The 13,740-nt window shown below is 38.1% G+C and overlaps 1 protein-coding gene across 1 annotated transcript; it reads left to right on the forward strand.

The window, feature by feature from the left end:
• The first annotated feature begins 2,895 nt into the window (after positions 1-2,895).
• LOC310731590 (uncharacterized protein) lies at positions 2,896-6,391 on the forward strand. The gene is made up of 2 exons (XM_083551246.1): positions 2,896-3,987; positions 4,658-6,391. Exons 1-2 carry the CDS (start codon positions 2,935-2,937, stop codon positions 5,828-5,830), a joined length of 2,226 nt encoding a protein of 741 aa, XP_083407372.1. The 5' UTR covers positions 2,896-2,934; the 3' UTR covers positions 5,831-6,391.
• Positions 6,392-13,740: the final 7,349 nt, after the last annotated feature.

Consider the following 13,740-nt stretch of genomic DNA (forward strand, 5'->3'; position numbering starts at 1 on the left):
AAATAATAAAAGTATTTACCTGAATCAGTTCACCTCTTATTAGCAGTGGCAGGCCTTCAGGGCCAGCAGGGCCTTCTCTGCTGGCTTAAACTCAGGATCACTGACTTATGTTTAAATATATTTTTGTCCATCGATAAGTATTTAGTTATTCCCAATAATCTTATTTTATTCATTTCCTACTGTTTCTATTAGGTGTGCTGCTCCTGTTGCTCTATCTAGTAAAGGTTTATGTTTGAGATTTTATCCAATCAGATTTCAGCCATCACATCAAATAAGGGCAGCACTGTGAGGACTGCAGACCCCTTTTGTAATTTATTTATTTATTTGTTTATTTATTTATTTGTTTATTTATTTATTTATTTATTTATTTTTATCATAAACCCTATGTTGCCTGAAGCTGTTGCTTTAACCAATCAGACTGTGATTTGGCCACTCTGGGGCCAGGGTGTTCCAAACATCTTGGAAAATGAAGCACAGATTTTCTATGGATGTAGGCTATAGCTGTCAAAGCCTGTCCTGTAATCCCAGATAGACTCGATGGCATTGAGATCAGTATCCATACAGCAGATAACATCCAGCCAAATGTTTTAGATTTTGATTCATCAGTCCAGAGCACCTGTTGCCATTTTTCTGCACCACAGTTTCTGTTTTCATAGTTAGTGACTTGTGACATAAAACTTCCATAACGTCATCAGAGCTTATGCACTGTTCCTTACCCAGATATAAGCCATGCACACACATAATATTTGAAATTGATTATCATAAACACCTACTTACTATAAATATTTAATTTTAAACCTGACTGTGATTCTACAAAATCCCTGACTTTGTGCATGGGTACAAACTGGGCATGTGTAAGAATTGAAAGTGTGGTCACAACAAATAATAATTTAACTTCGATTTTTCTTCTGTTCACCCACTGATTAAAATAAACCATTTATATATATATATCTTTACATCTGCCTAAAACCGTTGCACTGTATTATTATCTACTATATATTGTGACTTTCTTTTCCATTTAACTAAAATGCAGTAGATGGTTAAGTCAATTTTAAATCCATTTCTGATTGTGAAAGCAAGGTCTAAATATTTAATTATGACTGTCTGAAATAATTAGTTTAAAACAAACTCACTCTTTTATATGACAAGATCCCAGTACACTGTAGAAGTAGCCACTGTCATATATACTGTATTTTTGTTTTACCCCTACTTCCAAAACACCAGATATAAATAATCAGCTAATAATCAGCTTTTCCAGATTTTAAGTGAATGTATTGGAGCAGAGAAATGCACGGACCAGGGTTGGGAATCTGTCTCAGTGCTGTATTTATTTGTTAGATCGCCACCTAATTGGCATGTAGAATTTGAGCTTGAGATCATTGTGATTTTTATATTCATTTATTCATAATTCATTCATTCCTTTTCATTAATTGTCAGGGTGGCAGTGGACGCAGAGTCTATCCAAGAAACACTTGACACAAAACTATAATACAACCTTGCTGGCCTAATGCAGAGCACCATGCACACACATTCCCATATTTGTTTACAGTATAGCCAGTCTGCCAAGCTGAATATTGCTACTGTAGCAGATATCAAGCAATGATGACCACAGAAGCATGACCACACATGGATAGGATAAGTAATGGAATTTATTCCTTTAAAAAATAAGTGTCCTCTTTAGTCCGGATGACATGGCGTCCCAGTTTTCCAAAAAGAACTTCAAATTCTGATTCTTCTGACCACAGAACAGTTTTTCACTTTGCCACAGTCCATTTTAAATGAGCCTTGGCCCAAAGAAAACTCTGCGCTTCTGAAACATGTTTAGATATGGCTTCTTTTTTGACCTATAGAGTTTTAGCCGGTGACGGCGAATGGCACGGTGGATTGTGTTCACCGACAATGTTTTCTGGAAGTATTCCTGAGCCCACGTTGTGATTTCTATTACAGTAGCATTCCTGTATGTGAGGCAGTGCCGTCTAAGGGCCCGAAGATCACGGGCATCCAGTATGGTTTTCCGGCCTTGACCCTTATGCACAGAGATTGTTCCAGACTCTCTGAATCTTTGGATGATATTATACACTCTAGATGATGATAACTTAAAACTATTTGCAATTTTTCTCTGAGAAACTCCTTTCTGATATTGCTCCACTATTTTTCACAGTAGCATTGGGGGAATTGGTGATCCTCTGCCCATTATGACTTCTGAGAGACACTGCCACTCTGAGAGGCTCTTTTTTTATACCCAATCATGTTGCCAATTGACCTAATAAGTTGCAAATTGGTCCTCCAGCTGTTCATTATATGTACATTTAACTTTTCCGGCCTCTTATTGCTACCTGTCCCAACTTTTTCCGAATGTGTAGCTCTCATGAAATTGAGACCATATTTGGCATGACATTTCAAAATGTCTCACTTTTAACATTTGATATGTTATCTATATTCTATTGTGAATAAAATATAAGTTTATGAGATTTGTAAATAATTGCATTCCTTTTTTATTCACAATTTGTTCAACTTTTTTGGAATCGGGTGTATGTATATGTATATATATATATATATATATATATATATATATATATATATATATATATATATATATGAAATAATATAAAATAAAATAAAATAAATCACATACAACTGGCTACACTGCGTATCACTAATATGCTGAGATTTGTGATTACTTGTGATGCTGAGTTACATTGTTTTAGTTTTAGATTTGTTTTTAAATATCATTATGAAAGATTGCTTATATTTAAAATGTCATAAAAAAAAAAAGCTTGTTATTATAAATCAAAGGCTGACTTCTCCTTACCACTTTCGTTCTGCTCTTCATGTGATAGTAATTTAAAGAAGTAAAGATTGGGAAGCTTCTTGGAACCTATTAAAAGAAAACTTCAGTGCTATATGGTCACAAGTTCTGTTCTGTAACAATTTATGGTATTTATCTGGGATCCAGACGCAAACATGGACAACTCATCTAACTCCAACTATAACAGTACATTTTCTGGAGATGAATGGGCAACCACGGGGAGAGCTGTTGTGTGTGTCATCCTGTCTGTGTGCTTTGTGGTGGGGACACCAGGAAACCTCCTGGTCGTGTGGACCATCATGAGGCATGTAAAGCAACGCTCTCATACTCTGCTGCTCATCATGCACCTGGCTGTTGCTGATATGCTGGTAGTTGTGACCCTGCCTCTGTGGATCTATTCGCTGGTCCGATCCTGGATTTTTTATGAGCCTGCATGCAAGGTCATGGTGTACATCAGCTATGTCTGCATGTATGTCAGCGTTTTTCTAATCACTGTTATGAGTGTGGAGCGCTTTTTGGCTGTCAGGTACCCTTTCAAAATGCTGCACTGGAAAAAGAACAATGCTATGAATTTAATCTTGGCTGTAGGGTGGACCCTGGCACTCTTGCTTGGACCGCCAGCTATTTGGACCCAGTCACTTGAGGAGAACATGGATGGTGTACAGCACTGCTTCTCCTCAGAATTTGGTTCAGTGGCTCTGGAGGTCTTTTTTGCATGTTCGGAAACATTGATTGGCTTTATCATACCATTTGTCACCCTGGCTGTGTGCTATGTACAAGTGGCTTCGCAACTTCGCCAAATGCACAGAAAAAGAAAACAGAAATCTGTGTTCCTTATTAGTGGTGTGGTGTTGGCCTTCGCTCTGTGCTGGCTGCCCCATCATGTTATGAATATTATAAATGTTGCAATGCTGCTCGGAGCACATGCAGAAAATCAGGCAGAAGTTTTAGAAGCAGCAGTGTTCATCTCAGGAGCAATGGCATTTATTAGTAGCTCAGTTAACCCATTGCTTTATGCTTTTGCTGCCAGAAACTTCCAGGGTAGTCTAAGGGAGTCGTCGATGGCCAGGCTTTTCCAGGAGATTGCATCATATACTGCCCAATTAAGAGGGACCGAGCATCAAACTTCTCACTGTTTGGACCAGGACGCACTCAAAATAGAGTCTGCAACAGATGTCTAAGGTTTGCTAATGACTTCTGACTTGAACTGTGTTTTGTAGGGTAGCATTGGGAACTGCCAAGGTACTGTTGTTAATAAAATTAAAAGAACAAGGAAGGATGTTTGTTCATTTCTATTTATTCACAATTCTGAATAGGTTTTATATACATAAAACTGAATTTTTATTTTGTAAAAAAAAGACGGTGGACATTCTTTTCATTTCAATGACTCAGCACCTTAAGTCAAGACAAAGGGAAGTTCTCAGTTTTCTTCAGAACAAGATGTAGTAAACATCATATGTTCAGACTAGACACAAATTGTGGTTAGGGGGGTTTTACAGTATATATATTGTATAATATGCACAATAAAACATTACATCAATTTATTTTCCCATTCTTTTGGCTCTCTTATTTTCATCCTTTTGAAACCTGAACTACAATGTTGTGTGCCTTGCGATTTCTCACCATTATTTTTGTTTCTTAGAAGCTGATGCTAGCTTCTAGAAACTATGCTAATCAATAAATTGCTTTACATAGGAAGAAATAGAAAAATACCCTCATGACCTCATATGAGTTCTCTCTCTCTCTCTCTCTCTCTCTCTCTCTCTCTCTCTCTCTCTCTCTCTCTCTCTTTCTCTCTCTCTTTCTCTCTCTCTTTCTTTTTTCTCCCCCCCCCTACATTTCCTGTAAAAAGAGTTTAAAGGGAAGTGTCTCGGCAGTCTGCCCTCACTGCTCTCTACTCAAAACTGTGAGGGTTTTATGCACAGTGGATTGTTCGCAGGAAACATGAATGTTACTGCTGTTAGGGTTCTTGAACAGCCCCAGGAAACTGGAATGGAGACAGTTTTTGTGGGAGCCTGTATCATCATGGCTGTGTGCTTTGTGGTGGGAACTCCAGGGAACCTGCTGGTCATATGGACTATCGTTAAGCATGTGAAGCAGTGCTCTCACACTGTGTTGCTCATCAAGCACTTGGCTGTTGCTGACCTGCTGGTTGTCTTTACCCTGCCTTTGTGGATCTACTCACTGGCTTGGTCCTGGGTGTTCAGTGAGGTTATGTGCAAAGCCATGGTGTACATCATCTATGCCTGCATGTATGCCAGTATCTTCCTGATCACCATCATGAGTGTGGAGCGTTTCCTGGCTGTCAGGTTCCCCTTCACCTCAGTTACCTGGAGAAAGAAACAGATGTTAAATAAGATCTTGCTGGTCGTATGGGTTGCATCCTTTCTTCTCAGCATTCCGGTAATAATCACTCAGACCTTGGATGTACATAATGGACAAGTGCAGTGTCTTTTCCGGGAGTATGAATCAAATACACAGGAGGCTGTGCTTCTGCTCTTGGAGACTTTGGTGGGCTTTGTGATCCCCTTTTTCATCCTGGTTCTCTGCTATGGCTGCCTCTATAGTCGAATCACCGAGATGAGCTTCAGGTCGAAACGCAAGTCTACACTGCTGATTGCCAGCGTCGTGGTGGTGTTTGCTCTCTGCTGGATCCCACACCACATTACCAACTTTCTGTCTTTGGTGCAACTTGTCGAAGAGAGAGAAAATATTAAAGATGTTATTGATGCCATGTACATGATCTCTAGCTCACTTGTCTTTGTGAGCAGCACCATCAACCCAGTGCTGTATGTTTTTGCAGCACGGAGCTTTCGCACTTCACTGAGGGACACTGGTATTCACAAGCTGTTTCGCCACCTGTCCAGTACAGCGACTGGTGAAGGCAATAGAGAACTGTCATTTGTGTCCAAAAGGCAAAGCTCTCAGACTAACACTTCTCAGTGTTGCATGGAGTCCAAAGCACAAATAGACCTACTTGTGGACATATGCAACAATGCTGCTAGTGACGAGAATGTGTGATGGTACAGAGATTGGCTAGTAAGTATTATGTAAAATTAGATGACAATTATATAAAGTCAAATTAAATTCGATGATCTGTAAATGTATAAATAATAGCACAATGGAGGATACTGAGTCTGACACTTGACTAAACACATTTTTAATTAAAAAAAAGGAGGAAGGACATTTTCTACAAGACTGGGTAAAAAAAACTATGTATCCTAAGGATTAAATCCGATGGAGAATGTGCAATTTTCAAATATATTACATCTTTACAATTTTTCTTTCTGAGCAATGCATACTGGTATTAAGGCAAAAGAAGAATGTACAAATACTAAAAAGGAAAGCTAAAATACATTTTCATAATGGGATTTTCACCCGAATTGTTCTTGATGGACTGCACTCATCATGTGCCCTCAGAATATTAACATTTGTTTAAAATAATTGGTAAACTCATTTCTATGTATTTATGTATGCAATCTATGTATGTATATATCAATGTGTGTTTGTATTTTTTTATTTTTCAATTACAGCTTTTTAAAATAATATTCTTTTATCCATTTAATAAATAAAACTTTTTTTATTTAATGTCTATTGATTTGTGACATTTTATAACCAAAATAATAAAATAGCGACATTGTTAGTAAAGTACAGGGTGTGCCAAAGTCTCCATATATAGAGAAAAAAAGCAAAAAATTGTTTTCACCAAATAGCTTCCAAGAATTTTAATACTTACTTTAGTTATACAAATAAACAATTTTCTCTATGTATGAACACCCTGTAAATGCTTAACCAGCAATTTAAGATGCAGACAGTTTGAGTCTACATGGCAAAACTTCTCTATTGTATTGCAACATATGTGCATGTGTGTGAGAAATGAGGAAATGCAGACTTTCTGCTGCTGAGGAAACTGAGGTTTTTTTTGCGTCAAAGACACATCTGTTGGTACTTTGAAGGAAAAATTCCTAAAATGTGTCGTGTTCAACCATCCTGCCTTTCAAAATAAGTCACAATTATTAGAAATAGCAACTATAAGACGTAAAGCACTTTCAGTTTACACTAGTGCATTTGCATGTGTACTCCTAGTTTAACAATAGATACAAATGATTTTGTTTTATTTTCAGGATAATGATAAAGCTTGTGAATATTTTATTGATTTATTTTACTTGTGTAGTGACAAACCTGGTTAGACAAATGCATTTCAGGTTGCTTTATCATACATTTGAATTTCTTAAGAATATATATTTAAATGTATTACAGTGTTAAAGACCTGTGAGAAGATTATAATGGTTGCCTTTTAAAAAGCATAATGTAATGTTGTTTTTTTTTCACTTTATTATAATTTTTTTAATTTCCCACAGTACCCAACATCCATATAAGAATCAGCCTTCCTCGGCTTACAGGAATATATTCCTATTATCTTCTAATATATGTATATATATTAGAGTCTATATATATACATACACACACTGGTGATCAAAATTAGAGAACAATTTATAAACAATTGAACAATTCTGAAATAATGTCATCTTCACTGCTCAACAGTTGAAGGAGTTTTTGTCCTGTCTATACCATGCTACCAGAACACCTTTTCCACAAAATAACTAAGGCATTAACCAAAAAAAAACATTATTTTGCAGAAAACACACTGATCAAAATTAGAGAACAACAATGACTGTAGCATGGAAAAAGATTACATCAAAATGTTATAAAGGTTACAACAGTCAGCAATTAGTAGGAAGTGTACAGGCTTCTGCTCTGAATGACTTCAGCACATCTGCGGTTACAGAACAGCACTAGTTTCTCACACTGCTCTGGTGTGATTTTGGTCCTTGCTTTTATCACTGAAGTGAACTTTGGACCAGTTCTCCTCTGTCCACATAACATGCTTAGTCTTTTGATTCTTTCTGCTAATGAGAGGTTTGTTCACTGCAGAGTGGGCTTTCAGTCCAAATGCTCTTAAACGTCGAGACACTGTATGACGAGACAGATCCTTACCTTGTTCAGCGCTGAACTGGTGAGCAATTCAAGCTGCAGTGTGGGAACGCCCATTAAGATCCTCTGCAGTATTCTGTCCTCTCTTGTGTTCGTCTTCCGTGGACAACCAGCCTTTTTGGTGGACTTGAATGAGTTTGTGATGTTGTAAACATTCAATATTCTTGAAATCACAGATTTGGAACGACCAACTTGTCTTGCTATGGCTGATAGGGTCATCCCTTTGGCCTTCATCTGGACAACCTGCTGCCGGAGGCTTTTAGTCACTTTAGAACAGCCCACCATCTTGCAGAGTCAGTGAAACTGGAAGTTAGGCTGCCAGTTAAATAGAGGTTGACAGATAATCAAGGAAATTAGCACCAAGTGCCAGATTAACACCAATAACTGGGAGGTATCTGAAAGTGTTCTCTAATTTTGATCAGTGTGTTTTCTGCAAAATAATTTTTTTTTTTTTAAATGACAGTTATTTTGTGGAAAAGGTGTTCTTGTAGCATGGTATAGACAGGACAAAAACTCCTTCAACTGTTGAGCAGTGAAGATGGCATTATTTCAGAATTGTTCAATTGTTTATAAATTGTTCTCTAATTTTGATTGCCAGTGTGTGTGTGTGTATAAATATATATTTATATATTTTATTTACCCCTCTAAAGCACAAGTCAAATGTCAAGTCCACTATATGCGCAACACAATTCACAGACTAACTTCAGTTACTCTTAACTGAACTAAAATTCACATGTATTAATTAGCATCATATCATACCTTTTATATGTGTATAGCTATATTAAATGCTATAGAACTTTTGCAAAACAATTGTAATAAATTTAACTAGTTTTTAACCAAGACATCAGATAATATGGATTCCTCTGTTGGGAAAACTGTTATGGAGCAGAAAGCACCCTTTACCAGACTCCAATCAGAAATATTATATAAATGTCTCCTAAAAGAAATCTTTGTCATAATAATGATGGTGAGCTTTTTTTTTAAAGAAACAACAGCATAATATATTTCATGATGTGAAAAGTCTCTTGGTATACAAGTCTCTGTGAATGAATTGCTACTATAGAGACAATTCCCTTTTCTGTGTCAGAAATATTTTTGTAGATTTGTATTTTGATTGTATGTAATAAATATTCAGTTTCCCCCATTTTTTTTAAATAGACTCTTGTTAAAAAAATAAAATATAGAAGCTAAAACATGTAAATGAGATATGTATTCCCTTTCAACTATAAAATTAAAATTAGAAAACAGTACTTACTGAAAAAAAAACCCAAGACTTGAGTAAGTCAGTCATCTAAATACTGAGAAGCAGGGTCTTCCCTGGGTCATGACGTACTTTTAATTCCCAGATCTCGAGTGCTTATTATGCAAAATGCTGAGAGACTAACAGTGTGCAGTGTTAAAGTGAAGTAGAAACCAGTGTGAACATCTGTAAGAGCCTTGATATATGGGACAGCAGCATGCAAAGAGATTTTTAGGCAATACATTTTGAAAGAATAAACTGAAAGAAGTCCAAAGATCAGTTTGTAGATATCTTATAGAACAGACCTTAACAGTGGTGAACTAGTGGTGTTGACTAAGAGATGTTTACATCTGGGTCTGTTGTTCTCTGTCCCACTCTCCCTTGTGTACTCGCACTCTCGACCTCTACCTTACCCTGTGGAAAAATAAGAATCTAATGACTGCAGTGCATGGGGCATGTTCATGATTCTTAAAGTCGTTATAACAGGGATTTTATCTGTTTTGGATAAACAGATTTATCTATCTATAAAGACTATATATGTATCTATACATATGTATTTATGTATTTAGGGGTCACCACAGCGGCTCATCTGTCTCCACACCCCCCCTGTCCTCTACATCTGCCTCTTTCAAACCAACTACCTGCATGTCTTCCCTCACCACATCCATAAACCTCCTCCTTGGTCTTTCTCTTTTCCTCCTTCCTGGTGGCTCCATCCTCAGCATTCTCCTACCGATATACCCCATGTCCCTCCTCTGCACATGTCCAAACCATCTCAATCTCGCCTCCCTCACCTTGTCTCCAAAACGTCCTGCATGCACTGTCCCTCTAATAAACTTATTTTTAACCCTGTCAATCATCGTCACTCCCAACAAAAACCTCAACATTTTCAGCTCTGCTACCTCCAGCTCCACCTTCTGTCTTTTAGACAATGCCTCTGTCTCTAAAGCATACAACATCACAGGTCTCACCACAGTCCTATAAACTTTCCCTTTCACTCTTGCAGCTCTAACACACTCTCCATTACTTTGCATTGTTGACCCCAGGTACCCAAACTCCTCCACCTTCATCACCTCTTCTTCCTGCAACTGCACCACTCCACTGCCCTCACTCTCATTCACACACATGTACTCTGTCTTATTTCAACTGACTTTCATTCCCCTTCTCTCCAAGACATACCTCCACCTCTCCAGGCTTTTCTCGTGACCTCGTCCGTCAACCTGTCCATCACCCCTGCAAACAGGAGAGGGCTCAGTCCTGATCCTTGATGCAGTCGAACCTCCACCTTGAACCAGTCTGTTTCTACTGCACACTTAACTGCGGTCACACTGTCCTCTTACATGTCCTTAACTACAAATGAAAAAAATTTTTTTTATATTGACTGGGTATTAGAAGCGCATAATTAATGTTTGTTTATGTATGTTATTTGCTGAGTATTAATTGTCTCCTACATGGGAGTAATTGTCTTCTATCATGGGAGTAGTGAACATAGAATTCAGTCCATCCTGTTTCTTTGTAAACCAATTTCAGTTAATCAGATAATTGACATCTGTTTATTTTTTTTGTTTACAGAATTGTGTAATTTCTCTACAGAGAATTCAAGGTACAGGAATGTGCCTAAAAGAGTACAAATGCTTTGTCGTTCCAGCTTTACAGTAGGTCACAGCAGGTCGCAGGTCACAGCAATGTTCCTCTGAACATTGGTCAGAACTGATTTAGTAGGTTTAAATTAAATTAAAGTTCCACATTTGTCCAGGACAAGGACCATTTCCAGTACCTTACAGGGTACTTCTGTGGCAAATGTACCTTTAGGTATAGAAACAATCCCCCTATTTTTCTGTGTGTAATTTACAAAAAGAGAAGAAATGCTTAAATATGTGCACAATTATTAAGATTTTTTTTCTTCATATTTTTCAATTTCTATTCCATTTGAATTCAGTTTCATTCAGATTTATTTGTATGGCACTTTGAACAGTGGACATTGTCCCATAGAGGCTTTACGAGATAAATAATTAATAAAGATTGAATTTATATGTTTAGTGCCTGCAAGTTTATTTCTAATGCGCAAGCCAGTGTCAACAGTGGGAAAAACTCCCTGAAATGGTATGCGGAATAAACCTTGATAGGAACCGGACTCAAAATGGAAGCCACCCTCATCTGGGTGGCACTGATTGCCCATTCATTACAGTTTTATCTAATTATTGTTGAGGTGTGCTGCTCAGTGATGGGTCCTTTTAGGCAGAGCTGTTCATGCAAACTGCAGTCCTGAGCCATTGTAGTAGACTGTTTATATTCATTACAGTCCAAATCTATCCTCGCAGTTATTGAGTTGCTCTTCACGGATATTTAAGCTGTTTATGTGGGACCATTCTCAGCTGCACAGATTGGTCTCCAAAATAGATGTAGGGTGAGATGGATCATAGGGATCTGGAAAGAAGACGGGGACAGGATCCTCAGGAGCATGTTAATCTATCTCTCTGTTGAGTTAGAGAGAGGTAATAAGGAGAGAGAAAAAAGTATTATTAAGTTTCTCAATTGTTACATATTTTTTAGATTTTCATTGGGGGCAACGAGGATAGACAGGTTCAGAAATGAGCTTATTAGAGGGATGATGCATGTAGGGCGTTTTAAATACAAAGTGAGGAAAGCCGATTGAGATGGCTTGGCCACAAAAAAATTGAAGGAAAGCACCAGGACCAGACGAAGTTTCACCAGCCTGTCTAAGAACCTGTGCTTGCGTCCATCTTTTCACAGATCTTTAACAGATCACTGGAACTGTGTGAAGTGCCTGCCTGCTTAAAACATTCCACCATCATCCCCATCCCAAAGAAACCAAAAATCACTGGACTTAACGACTACAGAACTATTGCCCTAACATATGTGGTCATGAAGTCATTTGAGAGACTGGTGTTGGCTTATTTGAAGGACACCACTGGACCCTTGCTGGACCCCCTGTAGTTTGCTTACCGAGCAAACAGGTTGTCCACAGATGTGGTGAACATGGGACTGCACTTCATCCTGCCACATTTGAACAAACTGGGAACTTATGTGAAGATCCTGTTCATGGACTTCAGTTTGGCCTTCAACACCGACATCCCAACACTCCTCCAGACCAAACTAACTCAGTTCTCTGTTCCTATCTCTACCTGTCAGTGGATCACCAACTTTCTGACAGGCAACAGCTAGTGTGACTGGGGACATTTATGTCTAACAGTCATACCATCAGCAATAGTGCCCCCCAGGGATGTGTTCTCCCCCTTCTCCCTGTACACCAACGACTGCATCTCCACAAAAACCTTCTGTTAAGCTCCTGAAGTTTGCAGACAACACTACAGTCATCGGCCTTATTAACGACGATGATGAATCTGCATTTAAAAGTGAGGTTCAGCAGCTGGCTGGCTGGCTGGTTTAGTCATAACAACCTAGAGCTTACCATGCTAAAAAAAGAGGAGATGATTGTGGATTTTAGGAGAAACCCCCCTGCACTCCATAATGAACAGCATTGTGACAGCAGTGGAGTCATCCAGGTTCTTGGGAACCACCATCTCTCGTGGCCTGGAGTGGGACAATCACATCGACTCCAATGTTAAAAAGGCTCAACAGTGGATGTACTTCCTTCACCAACTGAACAAGTTTAACGTGCCATAGGAGCTGCTCAAACAGTTCTACTTAGCCATTATCGAGTCTGTCTTGAGCACACTTAAATCACTGTCTGGTTTGGCTCAGCTACACAATCAGACATCATAAGACTACAGAGGATGGTTCAAACAGCTGAAGGGATTATTGATGCTCCCCTGCCCAAACTTCAAGAACTGTATACATTCAGAGTGAGAAAAAGGGCCCAGAACATCATCCTGGATCCCTCACATCTAAGCCATATGTTTTTTTTTTTACTTTTGCCGTCTGGCCGATGCTACAGAGCACCAAGCACCAAGACAGCCAGGCACAGGAAAAGTTTTTTTTCCGTCAACCTACCTCATGAACACTTAAACGCTCTGCCATTGTGGAATAAATAAAACATATGTGCAATACCACTTTTATTAATCTAAATCTGTCCTTTTTTTGCAACAATATTTATTTTCTTTATAAAAATTTACAATAACATTTATACATTTTAATTTACTTAGCTTTTTTATTATTATTTCCATGTGCACTTGAAAGTTTCTGTCACATAAACAAATTCCTTGTAAGTGCAAACATACTTGTCAATAAAGCTCTTTCTGAATCTGATTCTGATGTGCAGAGGAGGTACATGTGGTTTATCTCTAAGAGAATGCTGAGGATGGAGCCACCAGGCAGGAAGAATAGAGCAAGGTGAAGGAGGAGGTTTATGGATGTGGTAAAGGAAGATGTTGATTTGAAAAAGACAGATATAGAGGACAAGGGGGGTATGGAGACGGATGATCCGCTGTTTTGACCCCTAACGCCAGCAGCCAAAAGAAGAAGGAGTTGTTACATAGTTACATATTATTTATTTATTTTTAATAAAACAGTAATGTTGTATATTTACATCATTTGGTAAAAGGTTTCACAATTAAATTAATAAGGAATTCTGTTCTTGTATGTAAACTCTAAAGCAAGGGTACAGTTATATTCCTCACACACCAAGGGGATGCACATTTTTGCTCTGAAACGTATATCCTAATAACCTATTACTTCTGTGTGTGATTCTTTAGACTTTAATTTAGAGTAAGTA

Source organism: Silurus aristotelis (assembly GCF_946808225.1).
Source record: "Silurus aristotelis genome assembly, chromosome: 9".
NCBI classification, from domain to species: Eukaryota; Metazoa; Chordata; class Actinopteri; order Siluriformes; family Siluridae; genus Silurus; species Silurus aristotelis.